The sequence below is a fragment of the Mus caroli genome, chromosome 1 (genome assembly GCF_900094665.2).
Source record: "Mus caroli chromosome 1, CAROLI_EIJ_v1.1, whole genome shotgun sequence".
NCBI classification, from domain to species: domain Eukaryota; kingdom Metazoa; phylum Chordata; class Mammalia; order Rodentia; family Muridae; genus Mus; species Mus caroli.
In genome coordinates this window covers 143,950,073-143,965,147 of record NC_034570.1, presented here as the reverse complement: position 1 = coordinate 143,965,147, position 15,075 = coordinate 143,950,073, and the positions used below count along the sequence as shown (strand labels likewise).

The 15,075-nt window shown below is 44.9% G+C and overlaps 1 protein-coding gene across 1 annotated transcript in view; it reads left to right on the top strand.

Moving 5' to 3' along the window:
* Lamc1 (laminin subunit gamma 1) overlaps positions 1 to 4,569 on the top strand; it is a 117,051-nt gene extending 112,482 nt beyond the window's left edge. Inside the window, exon 28 of the mRNA XM_021185565.2 lies at positions 1,778 to 4,569. Within this exon, the coding sequence (XP_021041224.1) occupies positions 1,778 to 2,034 (257 nt within the window). The 3' untranslated portion in view covers positions 2,035 to 4,569. The remainder of the gene's footprint in view (positions 1 to 1,777) is intronic.
* Positions 4,570 to 15,075: the final 10,506 nt, after the last annotated feature.

Here is a 15,075-nt window from a genome sequence, read left to right as displayed (position 1 = left end):
GCAGAACCTTGTAAGGGCAGCTTGCATCGGCGTGACACTGATAGGCTGTCGATTCTAGAGTGAAGGCGAATGGGACTCTATTAAGTTCAAGTTCCCTGGACTCAGCCCCAAGGAAGACACCATGGCTGCCAGCTAGGGATGCCACTATGGCCAAGGTCTGGCCTACAGTTAAACAGCCATTTCCTCTTAGTTCTGCCTGCTGGTGGAGTGTCTTTAAGGGATTTGAAAAAAAAGACTCAGTGGGAGAATAAAATAATACTTGAATCTGACTGCACTTCAGAGCTCAGAATTCTCTCCACTTGCCAACCAAAGAACAATTTGATGAAGTGAAAACTTTCACACCAAACAAGAGAAAAGCTTTGTTTTGTCTTATCTTGTTTCAGGGACATATAAGCACTGAGCTCTCATTTAACCAGTGTGGTAGAGAACTGAGCTTCTTAGGACCTCCATTATGAGAGAGTCATATAGCCACCAAAGACTGGGGATGGATTCTTTTATGTTTTTTTTTCTTAAAGGGGAGAGAAATAATATTTTATCTGTCTCAGAGACCAATAATAATAAATTATGTGCCTAGAATGAAAGCAAGCTAAAGCAGGGGCTTTACGCCTTACTTTATCCGTTAGTTTGTATAAATGCATGCAAATAATTCTTGACTGTCTGTACTCGCTGGTTTTGTGTCAACTTGACACAGGCTGGAGTTATCACAGAGAAAGGAGCTTCAGTTGGGGAAATACCTCCATGAGATCCAGCTGTAAGACATTTTCTCAATTAGTGATCAAGGAGGAAAGGCCCCTTGCGGGTGGGACCATCTCTGGGCTGGTAGTCTTGGTTCTATAAGAGAGCAGGCTGAGCAAGCCAGGGAAAGCAAGCCAGTAAAGAACATCCCTCTATGACCTCTGCATCAGTTTCTGCTTCCTGACCTGCTTCAGTTCCGGTCCTGACTTCCTTTGGTGATGAACAGCAACATGAAAGTGTAAGCTGAATCAACCCTTTCCTCCCCAGCTTGCTTCTTGGTCATGATGTTTGTGCAGGAATAGAAACCCTGACTAAGACACCATCTGAGAGTTGGTGAGGCAGACTGGGCTCAGGAAACTGCTCCTCTTTCTGTATGATTTTATTTTCTATAGAGCATCTTCTTCCAAAAGAAACTCTTATTTTTTTTCTTGATATATTTAGAGCAAAGCTTTGCTTATAAATCTCGGCATTTTAATCTTGGTACTTTTCCATCGAAAGGTTGCTAGTGGTGTGTAACGCCTACAAGCAGGAAGTGACCCCCAAATGGCCCCATTTGAATCCTAGGAGTTGAGGATGTGTGCTTCTATCTTAGAGAGTTTGGCGTTCTTTGGCGCTACTGAAATGGACCACAGATTACACCTAGATTACACACAGAAACCTGCAGAGGATTGAGTCTTACCAAGTCACCTTCTTCAGCATAAGCGAGGTCCAAGACATGGTGCTTGTACATTTAGAAACACATCCTCCAAGGGCTAGAGAGATGGCTCAGTGGATAAAAGCACTAGCTGCCAAGCTGGACAGCCCGAGTTCAATCCCTGGAACCCTCATAGTGGAAAGAGAACCAAGTCCTGCAAGTTGTCCTCTGACATCCACACACATGCTATGGCATTCATGCAGACACGCATGTATACACACGTGCATAGTAATATAAGTAATAAATATTAAATTAAAATATTGTGTGAACAAAGCTTTCTCAAAAAAGAAATCTGTCCTAGTATTAATGATACACGCTCCTTCTCCTCTGTCCACTTCCTGTCTACAGGACAGCTGGACACAGTGGACCTGAACAAGCTCAATGAGATCGAAGGCTCCCTGAACAAAGCCAAAGACGAAATGAAGGCCAGCGACCTGGACAGGAAGGTGTCTGACCTGGAGAGCGAGGCTCGGAAGCAGGAGGCAGCCATCATGGACTATAACCGGGACATAGCAGAGATCATTAAGGATATTCACAACCTGGAGGACATCAAGAGGACCCTACCAACCGGCTGCTTCAACACCCCATCCATCGAGAAGCCCTAGTGGCGAGAGGGCTGTAAGGCAGTGTCCCTGACAGGGGACCCTGTGAGGCCTCAGTGCCTTGACACAAAGATTACACTTTCAGACCCCCACTTCTCTGCTGCTCTCCATCACTGTCCTTTTGACCCAAGAAAAGTCAGAGTTTAAAGAGAAGCAAGTTAAACATCTTTAACCAGGAACAAAGGGTTTTGCCTAATAAAGTCTCTCCTCCACTTCTGTCAGCACCCTACCGGAACTTTCCCTTGTTTGCCTGAAGTCACAGCATCTTCCAGGGGCCTACCCACATCCTGTGAACCTTTTAATACCAGGGCAGACCCAGCCCCCTCCCCTCTCTCAACACCAGCAGGACCTATCTCAGTACTCATGTTTCTATGAAGGAAATCTTTGGCTCTTCATCGTAGCCTTGAGATAGCCAGTATGTCCGGTCTGCATCTCCTGCCTCCTCTTTGAAAGGAAATAAACATCCTGTGCCAAAGGTATTGGTCATTTAGAATGGTGGTGGCCATCCATCAGACATGCTGGCTGGCTGAGCCATCGTGGGTGACAGCGTAGTTACATGTGGGTCTCCAGGAGAACATGGATCAAGGATGCTTAGGGTTTCCTCCTGTTTTCATTGACTAGGAAGATGAATGCTTCCCAAATCCTCAGGCAGCTGATAAAAAGTCGGGATGGGCAGCTCACACGCACCACTACGTGAGGTAGCTTTTGATATTTTTATAAGCAGGACTTAATGCAGAAGAAACAGATGTGATAACCACTCAAGTTTTTTCCCCAAGTAGTACTAATTCTTGAAGCTTTGTTAGTGTTAGTCTTGGAACTATTGTTAAGATATCTGTCAAAACAGTTGTCCTCTAAGGTCTTGACCAATGAAAGAAGAGCAAATCTCCTTTTCCCCATATTTTCTGGGAAGTGGCTGTAATCGGGATGTAACCGCTATCATTAGGATTCCATGAGTGTATTTCTTTTTCTCTGTTGGAGAGAGATGTGACATTTGGCCCTTAGCTCTATTCTCTTCTGATGTTTCCGTTCTTTCTAGAACTCTTCAGAACACATCGTTGTTTGCCAGGTCCTGGTGGCAAACACCCGCTCTCAGTGTTTCTCAAGGCTGCCAACCCCATCTAGTTCCTGCACTTTGTGGCTCCGCCCACTCCAAGCCTTTCCTCTGTGTGGAGAGGGAAGATCCATGCGTGGCATTTCCTAGTGGGCTTCTCAACCTCTGATCCTCAGCTCGGTGGTCTCCTTGAGACCACACTGTGACAGTTCCCTGCCACACATCCCCTTCCTCCTACCTACCTGCCTCTGAGATTCATATTTAGCCTTTAACACTATGCAATTTTGTACTTTGCGTAGCGGGGGAAAGAAACTATTATCTGACACACTGGTGCTATTAATTATTTGAAATTTATATTTTTTGTGTGAATGGATTTTGTTTATCATGATTATAGAGTAAGGAATTTATGTAAATATCCCGGGTCCTCCTAGAACGGCACTGTCTGCTCACGTCTCTGCTCAGTTGTCCCTCTCACTGGCACAGGAACCTGTACCATGCCTGGTCACGTCGTGCCTGGTCCCCAGTGTTTTGCTCCACCTCTGCCTTGTATTTGCAGCACCTTCACTGTCTGATGGGATGCCTTCTCACCTCCACAACCTGACCGAAGAGGGCCCTCTTCCTCGTGGCTCTGACCATCTGAGCTGCAGCTCCTCAGGGTTCTCATGCCTGCCCCGGAGCAGTAGCCAAGCTGACAGGGTAAAGGGATTAGGAAAGTTTGTTCGTGGAACCTTTCCACACGGGTCAGTTTTCTAAGGGAGCATGTGATGACTGAACACTTGAGGGCATCAGCACCGAGCTACTGATGACAGAGAGGAGGTTCTGTTCAGCCTGTCTCCATCTCAGAGATTGCCACAAAATCTCAGCTTGGCATCCTCCGAGGCCTTTTGTGCCATGGCAGAGGCGTGGCCTCACCAAGTTCAGTGCTGATTGGCTAGTTCCTCTATTCCAAGCTCACCACCTTAACATTTTGGTCACAGTTGCAAGAAAATGGCTGAAACAGACCACCACCAGCATCCTTTGGGTCAACTCCACTCCAGCAGGCCCGAGGCGCTGGTGGGTGGGGTGTCTTGGTTTGTTTTCTCCAGCTTTTGTGGTATATTTTTAAACAGAATTTTATTTTTTAAAATGAAAGTTATTTACATGATGATACCTTATTACGCTCCTTCGACACAGCCATTGCTTTATTGTATAGTTCCAATAATCTGTATTTTATGTAATGAAATGGACATAATGGCTGCTGTTGAATGCGGGGTGCCACACAGAACAGATTGTTTTATCCCTCCCCCCACCCCCACCCCCCCATGGAATTTTCCTTTGATTCCAACTGTGGCCCTTTTCAATGTGCCTTCACTTTAGCTGTTTGCCTTAATCTCTACAGCCTTCCCCCCTCAGGGAGGGCAATAAAGCGCATCACTTGGCATTTTTTTATGTTTAAAAAGAAAACAGTATTTTATTTATAATAAAATCTGAATATTTGTAACCCTTTATATCTTGTGTGGCCTAAATGCGGTGCTAGAACATGAAATGTTTAAAAGGTTTAATGAATGGATGTCTACGTATAGTGCCTCGGACTGGCTTGAGAACCACTCAGTGCTGTTTGTTATTTGTACTGGGGCTTGAATTTAGGTCCTTCAGCATGCTAGGCAGATAGATACTCTACCAACTGAGCTACATCCCTGGCTCTTTATTATCATTATTATTATCATTATCATCGTCGTCATCATCATTATCATTTGTTATTTTACCTTCTTCAAATTGTGGTCTTCATTGTCATCCAGAAGTTAGCAAACTTCTCTTTACAGAACTAGATTGCGAGTATTAACTCGGCTCTTAGCACAAAAGTGGCTCAGGAGCAAAGAGAGGCCAATGAGGATCCTCGGTGTATAACACTGCTTATAAGAATCGAGGTATGGTGGGTCATGTCTGCACTCCCAGCACTTGAAGCCAGCATGGGCTACAGAGAGACCGTGGCTCACTGAGCAGAGCACTTGCAGTATAGACATGAGAATCTGGAGTTGACTCTCCAGAACTTTCATACAGTGGGGCTTGGTGACATACATGTGGATCTTTGAGCTCCTATAGGGAGAGGAAAGACGAGAATCCGTGGAAATCTGTAGCCAATTGGCCTGCCATATTAGTGGCGAACAAGGGACCCTGTATCAAGCAAGGTAGAAGGCAGGGATGACACCCAGGGATGTCCTCTGATTTCCACGTGTGCATGCATACGCTTGCACTCACAGACTGGAATACAGGCACATGGCATACACATAAAAATAAACCAAATAATAAAATACACCTGGAGCCTACCAGCTGGAGATCCCTGATAGGGTTTCAGTAGCTTACCCACCATAGCTGCGTTTAAATGATTGCGCGCCTGAGGAAAGCTGCTGAAAGTCTTGCTCAAACTTAAAATAGGCCAAAGGGAGAAATCAGCGCTAACAGGGCCTCTAGGACGCTCCAGCTCCATCTGGTGCTGAGCATGGGACAACTGCAGACAGGTGAGACATTATGGAGCTAGAAGTTGCCTGCAAATACCTCCCTTCAACCCCCTGGTTCCCTGCTTGTCTCCCTGTGTCCCAGTGAATCCTGTGCCTCCTTTCTTAATATCATAAATTGTTAGAACCATGGTACCTGTAAAGCGGTTCTAACCGGACCTCCTCAGAGAAAGCTTTGGAGACACTGGTTAACCTTTACCAGAATAGTCGCAGTCCTCCTCTCGCCCCATCAGCAGGGGCTGATTCAGAAGGGAATGTTAACCCTTTCGCTACCTTGTAGGAGCCGTAGGTCAGGTGGTTAAAGGTTGCTACCTTCATTTCCCCTGAGTTTACAGCTTAAAGAAACACACACACCTCTTGGCACCAGCTTGGGATACCTGGCAGCCAAGAGGGTGTTGAAGTAGAAAGCAAGGCCACCTGCCTGAGGCACAGGGGGACCCAGCCTGTAGGAAGAGCCAATCTCCCAGACCCATGGCTTATGAAAATAGAAACTGGGCCATTTTAACTTGCGTGGGATTGTGTCTTCACTGTAAGCAGATTTAAATGAAGTATTAACAAGTTCGGGGGGCGGAGGAGATGGCTCGGAAATTAGGAGCACCCACTGCATCATCCTGAGGACCAGGCTGCAGGGGAGGGAGTTGTGAACACCTTCATTGGGCAGCTCACAAATGCCTCTAACTCCAGCTCCGAAGGGTCCACCACCCCCTTCTGACTCAAGGAGCAATGTCACTGACAGGCACAGTTGCACAGGCACACACACTCACAGATAAACACAATTTTTTAGAATCTTTAAGGGTACTTTTTAATTCAATAAGCAGTATTGGGGGTGGGATGCAGTTTTGCTAAGTAGCTCATCCAATTTAAACTTAACCTTGACTAGCTTACAAATAAATGAGACTCAGGCTATAGTTATTTGATTTGGCTTTGACAGTTACTGAGGGGGGGGGGATGTCACCCCTAATCTACTCCTTTCACTGCTGGCCTGGCTGCCTCCCCAGCAGTATACCTCAGATACTTGCTGTTTCTCCTGGCCATGTGCTCACAGTCCATCTCCCCTCAAATCGCTTCCTCCTCTCCTCTTGTTTTTTCCTCCTCCTCCTAGTCTCACTTATCCAACAGGTAACTCAAAACCCACCCACCTTAATCCCCCCCAGGAACTGGCTGTAACCAATTTTATTTAGCCAGTAGTTTTAAATCAAAGAACAAGGGTTGCACAACAAAAGCTTGTAAACGTAAGAATTCACTGGTGGGCCTACAGAATTTAGCATTACAATACATAGCAGCAGACCAAACCTCAACTTATCTCAGAAGCAGCACTAGTTCTGAACAAGTATACTTCCACATTAAGGCTTGAGGTCACCGTAGCAGAAGTGAAAAGCATCCTTCTGAAAGGAAAGCCAGATAGCAAAAGTGCAATCAAAAGTCAAAGGATGCGTGGATTGGAAGTTCAACCCCAAGAAACTTGGTACTTGGCTCTGTCTTTGCTTTAACTCCTCCCTGTCAGGAGTTCCTTCTTCCCTTCCCCCAGGGCAGTGGAGCCTGATGTCAAGGAGTCACCTACTCTGTTGGAAAGTCGGGTCCATCCTGAGTCTAGCATTATGGGCCTGCCTGGCTGTTAGCATGCCCGCCCTCAGCATGCGTTCACCATTCAAGCATCCCTTGATTGTCTGTCATTTCCACCTGCAGCGAGGCCCTTAGGCTGGAAGGCAGCAGTTACTGAGGTCTCAGCAGCAGGGAAGTGACTGTTTGCCTCATCTTGCAACTGCTAGCTTTTCTCCCCTCCCTCCACCCACATTCTGCACCCACAGCCCTACCTGAGTGAGCATAGACTGGCTCTTATTTGAAAGGAGATAAACATAACCACGGGAACCAAATGGCACAGCACACGATGACATAGAGTGCAAATAGCTTGTGTGATCTGATGGGTAAGGCCTGGCTTCCCAGCTTCCGACTTCGACCACTCCCTTCCACATCCATCCCTTCACATCTGTGGATTGTAGCCAGAGCCCCTCCGGTAGCCTGATCTGATCCCCTAACTCTTGGGAATGATTTTCAGTAAAATTTTAACTGATTAGTTGTGTTCTCCTAAGCCTTAGAATGAATACAGGCCATAAAGGTATAACTCAGAGGAGTTTGTATCTGTTAAAAGTTTGGCAACGGGCTCTTGATTATGTCTGTATGTAACCTTGCCAAGTGCATGCCTTTAATCCTAGAATTTGGAAGGCAGGCAGGCAGAACACTGTAAATCCTAAGTCACCCTAGCCTCTACAGGGAGTGCTAGGCTGGCCAGGGATACACAGTGAGACCCTGTATCAAAGACAAACAAGTAAAAATAAAAAGGAAGGTTAGTTGGGGCTGGTGTGTGCTTAGCAGGTAAAGGCACTTGCCGTTAAATCTGGCATCCTGAGTTCCATCCCTGGGTCCCACACGGTATCAGGAGAACACGGACTTTTGTAAATCCTTTTCTACCTCTGTACACATGCTGTGCTGTGGCATAAATATGCACCCCGCACACAGACACATACATAAATAGATGTAATTTTAATTTTAAAAATTGTAACCTATTGTATCACTTCCCATGAAGATGTCCAAGTGAACTTAAATGATGCTCCACGAAGATGCCTGGTTCTACCTTTGATGGCCATCTTTCTGTCTTCCCACAATGCAAGCAACAAAAGCCAATTTTGTACTTTCAGCTGGTGCCAATGGGACCCATCCTATGTTGTCTACCACCACTCTGAGATCCTCCACCATTTCAGTAACTCAGCGCAACTCTCCGATTTGCTTTGTTGTTTTGGGTAGTGGTAAAGCTTTCCAGAGCCATCCTGGGTTCTCAGTCTCTTCTAAGATAGCTGTCTCATTCTCCTTAACCTCTTCTCTGCCACTTGCCACCAGACTCTGTCCATTGATTGCCTCTTTCCTCCTGACAATGGTCTCTGTGTGAGGTTAGTTAGTGCCGAGTAAGCACAAGCTCAGCTTGAACAGGTCTGTCTGAGAGATGGGCCCTCCGATGGTGGATTACAAGCTTCTAGGCTGCTGAGCCAGCACTGAAGGTAAAACCTCAAGAGGCTGTGATTTCCATGATTACACGTTCAGCGCGGTCAGAGAGTATGCAAAGACCTGATGCCCTCCTTGCTACAATCTGTACAGTGCTGTCTCAGCGGGCTGTCCTAGACCATCAGGCTTGGCCCAAGGGGTGAACATTGTCACCAGGTGCCAGATGGGAGCTCTAAGAATCTATAGGAGGAGCCTGGGAGGGTTGGCACTGCCAGGATAGCTTGATGTTTTAGAAAGTGCCTTCATGGGGCTGGAGAGACAGCGCCTTGGTGGTTAAGAGCACGGGTTGCACTTGCAGAGAACGGGGCTTCAGTTGCCAGCACCCACATGGTAGGTAGCTCACAGTCCACTATAATTCCTGTTCCAGAGGATCTGACACCTTCTCCTGACCTCTGCTGCCACCAGGCATGCGCATAGTATACACACACAAACATATGTGCAGGCAAAACAGACTAAACATAAAATAAAAATAAATAAGTAAAAATTGTGCCTTGGTGGTTATTTTCTCGATGCCACATCCACAAGGTGAGCCGGAGAAGGGAGTGTAGAGAGAGCCCAGCTTTCTGCACAGTCTCTCCTGCTTCTGACCAATGATCCCTCTCCAAGCCCCTATCATACCCGTGTGAATGATCCTCAGTCACATGGATTCCTCTTCTAGAGGTAGCAAGGCATGATTGTTACTCCGAACCTGCTCACCCTCCAGTTCCACCCCTCTCTCAAGGTTGTCTCTCCCTCCCCCATCTCTTTCCTCTGCTCAAGCCAGTTCCACCCAGTTTAATCCTTCCTAGAGAACTTCATCTGCAGTGTATCTCCCCACCAGAAGGTCTCCCCCATTTCCAGTGGCTTTGCCTTTGCTTTCAGCAACAACAGTCTGTTGGAGTAAATTCTACTCCCTGCAGTGTTTCATGAGGGTGAAATGCTTTGCACTTGACTCTTTTTCCTGCTCTTTAAACCTTTTTAAGATATTTGAGGTTTGCAGAAAAGAGCTAGCATTACTATACACTCTGCATCTAGCTTCCACGGCATTGTTGCCTGATAGAACTATAATTCATTTTATCTGTATTAAAAAAGCACTGAGACTGGGCATGGTGGTGTACCCCTTTAATCCCAGAACTTGGGAAGCAGAGGCAAGCCGATCTATGTGAGTTCAAGGCTAGCCTGGTCTACAAAGCAGATACAGGATAGCCAGGGCTACACAGAGAAACCCTATAGAAAGAAAGGAAGGAAGGAAGGAAGGAAGGAAGGAAGGGAAGGGAAGGGAAGGGAAGGGAAGGGAAGGGAAGGGAAGGAAAAGAAAAGAAAAAGAAAAGAAAAGAAAAGAAAAGAAGGAAGGGAGAGAAAGAAAGAGAAAAAAGAAAGAGAGAAAGAAAAAAGGAAGAAAGAAAGAAAGAAAGAAAGGAAGGAAGAAAGGAAGAAAGAAAGAGAAAGGAAGGAAGGAAGAAAAAAGAAAAAAGGAAGAAAGAAAAAGAAATCACTGGGTTGTCAAAATGGCTCAGTGGATAAGGGCCTGGTGATCTGAGTTCTATTCCTATAAATCAAGTGAATATGGAAGGAAAGAATCAACTCCACTAAGTCGTCCTCTGGCTTTCATCCATCATGCACACATACAATAATAAATTTCAAAATTATTTTTTCAAAAGAAATCACTGGGTCCAGTGGCAAATATAGAATTCTAGTGTTCAGAACCATACAGCCATGTAATCGTGGTTTTAATACAAGCACATTAGAGTTTGGGTCAGCCTGAGATATATAGCAAGTTCTAGGCCAGCCAAGACTACATAGTAAAACCACATCTCCAACGTAAACACTGGTGCAGCACTATTAACTAAGTTATGGGTTTGTTTGTTTGTTAACCTGCTTCTTTGTAGGTCTTGTTGTTTGTTTGTTTGTTTGTTTGTTTGTTTGAAATAGGGCCTCATTGTGTAGCTCTGTACTGGAACTCGCTTTGTAGACGAGGCTGGCTGGAAACTCACAGAGATCTACCTGCCTCTGCCTCCTGTGTGCTGTGATTAAAGACAAATGCCACCACACCTGGCTCTTTTTAAAAATCTACTTTTTAATATTGATTTTCCTCTTCAAGGCCCATTTTTAAAGAAAAGAATTTGCAGCAGAAAACAAGAATATATGACACTCATATTCCGATTTATAGGCCAATCGGTGTATACAGTGTCAAGACGACTGATTTTCTTTTCACTTCCCAATGTGCAGTTTGTTGTTAATCGCAAATAATGTCCATTTTACGACTGGTTGAAATACCCTTGAACTTCCAAATGAGATTTTTAAAACTATCTGCCCAAATAGACATGTTAGTCACACACACTATGCATGAATTTGTTGAGTATTCATTAGATATAGAAATTTTACTTAGGAAGGATTACATTTTTAAAGTTTTCTATTATGGATTCAGACTTGAAGGAAAACAGTAAGTGAGGTAAACCACCCAGAATTCTAGACTTCTTTTCCCAGAGTCCCCAGTGTCAGTGTGCTTTAGCTTTGCTTTAACTTTCCCTTGCTCTTGCTTTCCATCTCTCAGCCATTCATTGAGAAAGAACAAGCACAGAGAGAACCATTTTAAGTGCACAAGATCCAACACTTCCCTGAGTGTCTCCAATGACGAAACTTCTCACCTAAGTCCAGGCAAATTGCTAAAATGGGGAGACTTAATCTACACCCATCATTCCGATGTTGCCAGCTGTGGTAGGCACAAGGACGCCTCAAAAGATGCCCTCGTCTCAATCTCTAGGATCCAGGAGTGTCTTAGGTCTCAGGGCAGAAGGGGATCGAAGCTACTAAAGTAATTGAATTGTTCCCCAGTGCATCTTAAAATAGGAGAAGATTACACTGGACTATCTGGGTCGGCTCTGCAGATACACCGGTTCCTATGGTGGAGGAAGGAGGAGGAGCTCTGAGGCAGGATGAGAGGGACTCTGCCCATTACTGCAGCCATCATGATGGGTTTGGGCCATGGGGGTTGAGTGAGTGAGGAATGTGAGCCACAGCAGGGAGCTGGAGAAGTCAGGAGCTTGGAAATCCCAGGGGCAGCCAGAGGAAATCAACAGGGAGACCGATGAATCACGGGAAAACCAATGTGTGTTTCTAGAAATCAACCAAGTCTTGGTAATTTGATAAACTGCTGTAAACAATTTGAATGGTGTTTGTCTCCGTGATAAAGCAAGAGAAGCTGCAAAGTCCCTGTGCTGTGGTCACCCTAGTGCATCTCCATGTGAGTCCTTAGGCCAGAGCAGCTCTGGCCTGTGAGTCTTTTGTTTGGAGAGGCTTCTGGCTCGTCTGTATCTCACAGACATTTCAGAAGAGTGCAGCAGTTATGGTCAGGGACCGTCCTCGGTTTGCTTTGTCTGTCTTCCCTGGACTGGGTTCAGGTTACAAACTTTTAGCAGGGATCATGGGAGCAAGACCCTGTCCTTTTCAGCCGTGTGTCATCGGGAACCACGGGTGACAACAGCCATTGCAGCCACCTGTCACTTTTTGTAATTAGTGCCTTGGGAGGAATGTTTTGGTGTGTGTGTGTGTGTGTGTGTGTGTGTGTGTGTGTGTGTGTGTGAGCATATGCATGCTGTTACTCCTCACACCAGGTTCTACTAACTTTAGTGCCATTGATGATTGCCAAATGAAGAGTTTTCTAACTCATCACTTCTACACTTATTAATTTGGAGTTTATTCTGACGTAAAGACCTTCCTTCTTCCTTATTTTATTTACATTATTTTAGCTCTGTGGAGTCCTGTTTTACTCAGGGCACTAATGGCTGTGCTAGATATTTATTTTAATTCTTAATTGGCCCTGATTTGACCACAGCATTAGCCTTTAGCTGGCTGCTTTGAGCTTTCTATAAACACCCAACATTCTGTGGGCATTCTTACTTTTTGGCAAGTAGAGCTATCTCAGACAAATCTTATGTTTTGCATCATCTAGTCATGAACTTGGTTATTTCTACAGTGAGAAACACTTGTTTGGGGTGGTTTGGTTTCTTTCTTTCTCTTTCTTTCTTCCTTTGTTTGTTTGTTTGTTTGTTTCCTTATTTATTTATTTAAAAGAGCAATAGGAACTGAATTAACAAAAGGCATTTTTCTCAAATGGATGCAAAAACTTAACCAAGACAGGTCTGGAGAGATGGCTCAGTGGTTAAGAGCATTTGCTGATCCTGAAGAAAGCCCAAGTTTTCCCCCAGCATCTATATTAGGCAGCTCACAGCCTCTAGGGGCTCTGACACCCTCTTCTGTACTGAGGGCTCCTGCACTTACAAGCATACACCTACACACAGGCACACACCTACACACAGGCACACAACTACACACAGGCACACATATAGCTTTTTTTTTTTTTTTTTTTTTTTTTGGTTTTTTTCGAGACAGGGTTTCTCCGTGTAGCCTGGCTGTCCTGGCACTCACTTTGTAGACCAGGCTGGNCACTCACTTTGTAGACCAGGCTGGCCTCGAACTCAGAAATCCGCCTGCCTCTGCCTCCCAAGTGCTGGGATTAAAGGCGTGCGCCACCACGCCCGGCTTACATATAGCTTTTAACTCAACAATGATGCTACATTTTAAAACAAATTGTTCAGTATATGTGTTGCCTTTAGGAAACATAGCTCAGTCTCTCCCCATTGATAATTTTGTCTTATGCTTTATTGACAGACGTTTTGCTCTTAGAGTTGAGCACTGATACCAGTGGATTTTTACACTCTGACAGAGGCAACTGGGAATTTTACTTACATAGGCATGACAGTTAAAAAGAGAGCATATGAAACAGCACAAAAACAAAGTTGCATCCCCTACAAAACAGAAGTACATGCACATGCTGGTAAGCAGATGCTTGGTGTGTGTGTGTGTCTGTGCATGTACATGTGTGTATGTATGTATGTGTACATGTGTGTATATGTCTATATGTATGTGTGTATGCATATATATGTGTATATGTACAGATATCTGTAAAGCAAATGTTCAGATACTAATTATATGATGTCTGTAAAGGACAGATTGTATCTGTATGAAAAGGAGTGTTGTTAGCTGTAACTGATCCTACAGCAGTGGTTCTCAACCATTGGGTTGAGGCTTCTTTGGTGGGGAAATGACCTTTTCACGGTAGTCACCTAAGACTATCAGAAAACACAAATATTTACATTACAATTTATAACAGTAGCAAGATTACAGTTACGAAGTGGCAATGAAACTAATTTTATGGTTGGGGGAGTCATGACAACATGAGGAACCCTTTAGGGTCACAGCATTAGGAAGGCTGAGCTAGAGGCTGGGCTGGGGAACACTGATCCAGGTACAAAAATACTGGACAGAGGTTGTGTTAAGTGCAGCTGAGAAAGTCAGCCAGGGTTTCCTCCAACTCCTTCCTTTCTGAAGACTGAAAGTGGACGGGAGCCTGCACTCACAGCGACCATTCCTAGCAGCCCTGCTCCTTGTTCAGTTCACCTCATGGCATCGTCTACTCCCATGGTGTCTACTCCCAGCAGCCTCCACTCCCCTGCTCTCTCTCCATCCTCCAGGTGTTGATCACCTGTTGCTCCCCTCACTGTACGGTGCTGTCGTCTCACGAGGCCGATGGTAACAGGGCAAGGCTGGGAGGTTGGAAGTCTTTACTACTCAGTTGAGACTCTAAAGAAGTGCTCACAGAGACCTTGCAAGGCTGCGACAAAAAGCACTTACCGGGCTGGCGAGATGGCTTAGCGGGTAAGAGCACTGACTGCTCTTCCAAAGGTTCCGAGTTCAAATCCCAGCAACCACCCGTAATGAGATCTGGTGTGTCTGAAATCAGCTACAGTGTACTTACATATAATAATAAATAAATCTTAAAAAAAGAGATTAAAAAAAAAAAGCACTTACCAAACTGTGGATGGCATATTGGTGTAGCCACGGTTATGGCTGTTCTTTGCCAGGAAAAGCCTGTACTTTCTAAGCCTGCAGCCCTGCTTATTATTAAAATTAGCAGCGCGAGGAGAATTCACCTGAGACTCCTAATCTCTCTCCTCCTCTTTTAAGACTAGTGTCCAAGCACAGAATAGTACCTGTTGGCTTTTTATTTTATTTATTTGTTTATTTATTTTTAAGATGGGATTCCATCTAGCTCAGGCTGGCCTCGGACTCCATAGGTATAGACAATGAGAGGCGTGAACTAATTCCTCAACCTCCTGCCTCCACATCTAGAGAGCTAGGGTTAGAAGCATCTACAACTGTATCCAGGTAATTTTGTACTAGAGATTGAACCCAAGGCTTTGGATGCTTGTCAAACACTCTAACAACTGAGCTACCTCTTTAGCCCAGATATTGTTTTATCAATTATTTCCTAGCCTTTAATCCCAGCACTCAAGAGGCAGAGACAGATAAATATCTGAGTTCAAGGACAGCCATGGATACATAGAGAAAACCTGCTTCCAAAAAAAAAAAAAAAAAAAAAAAAAAAAAAAAAAAAAAAAA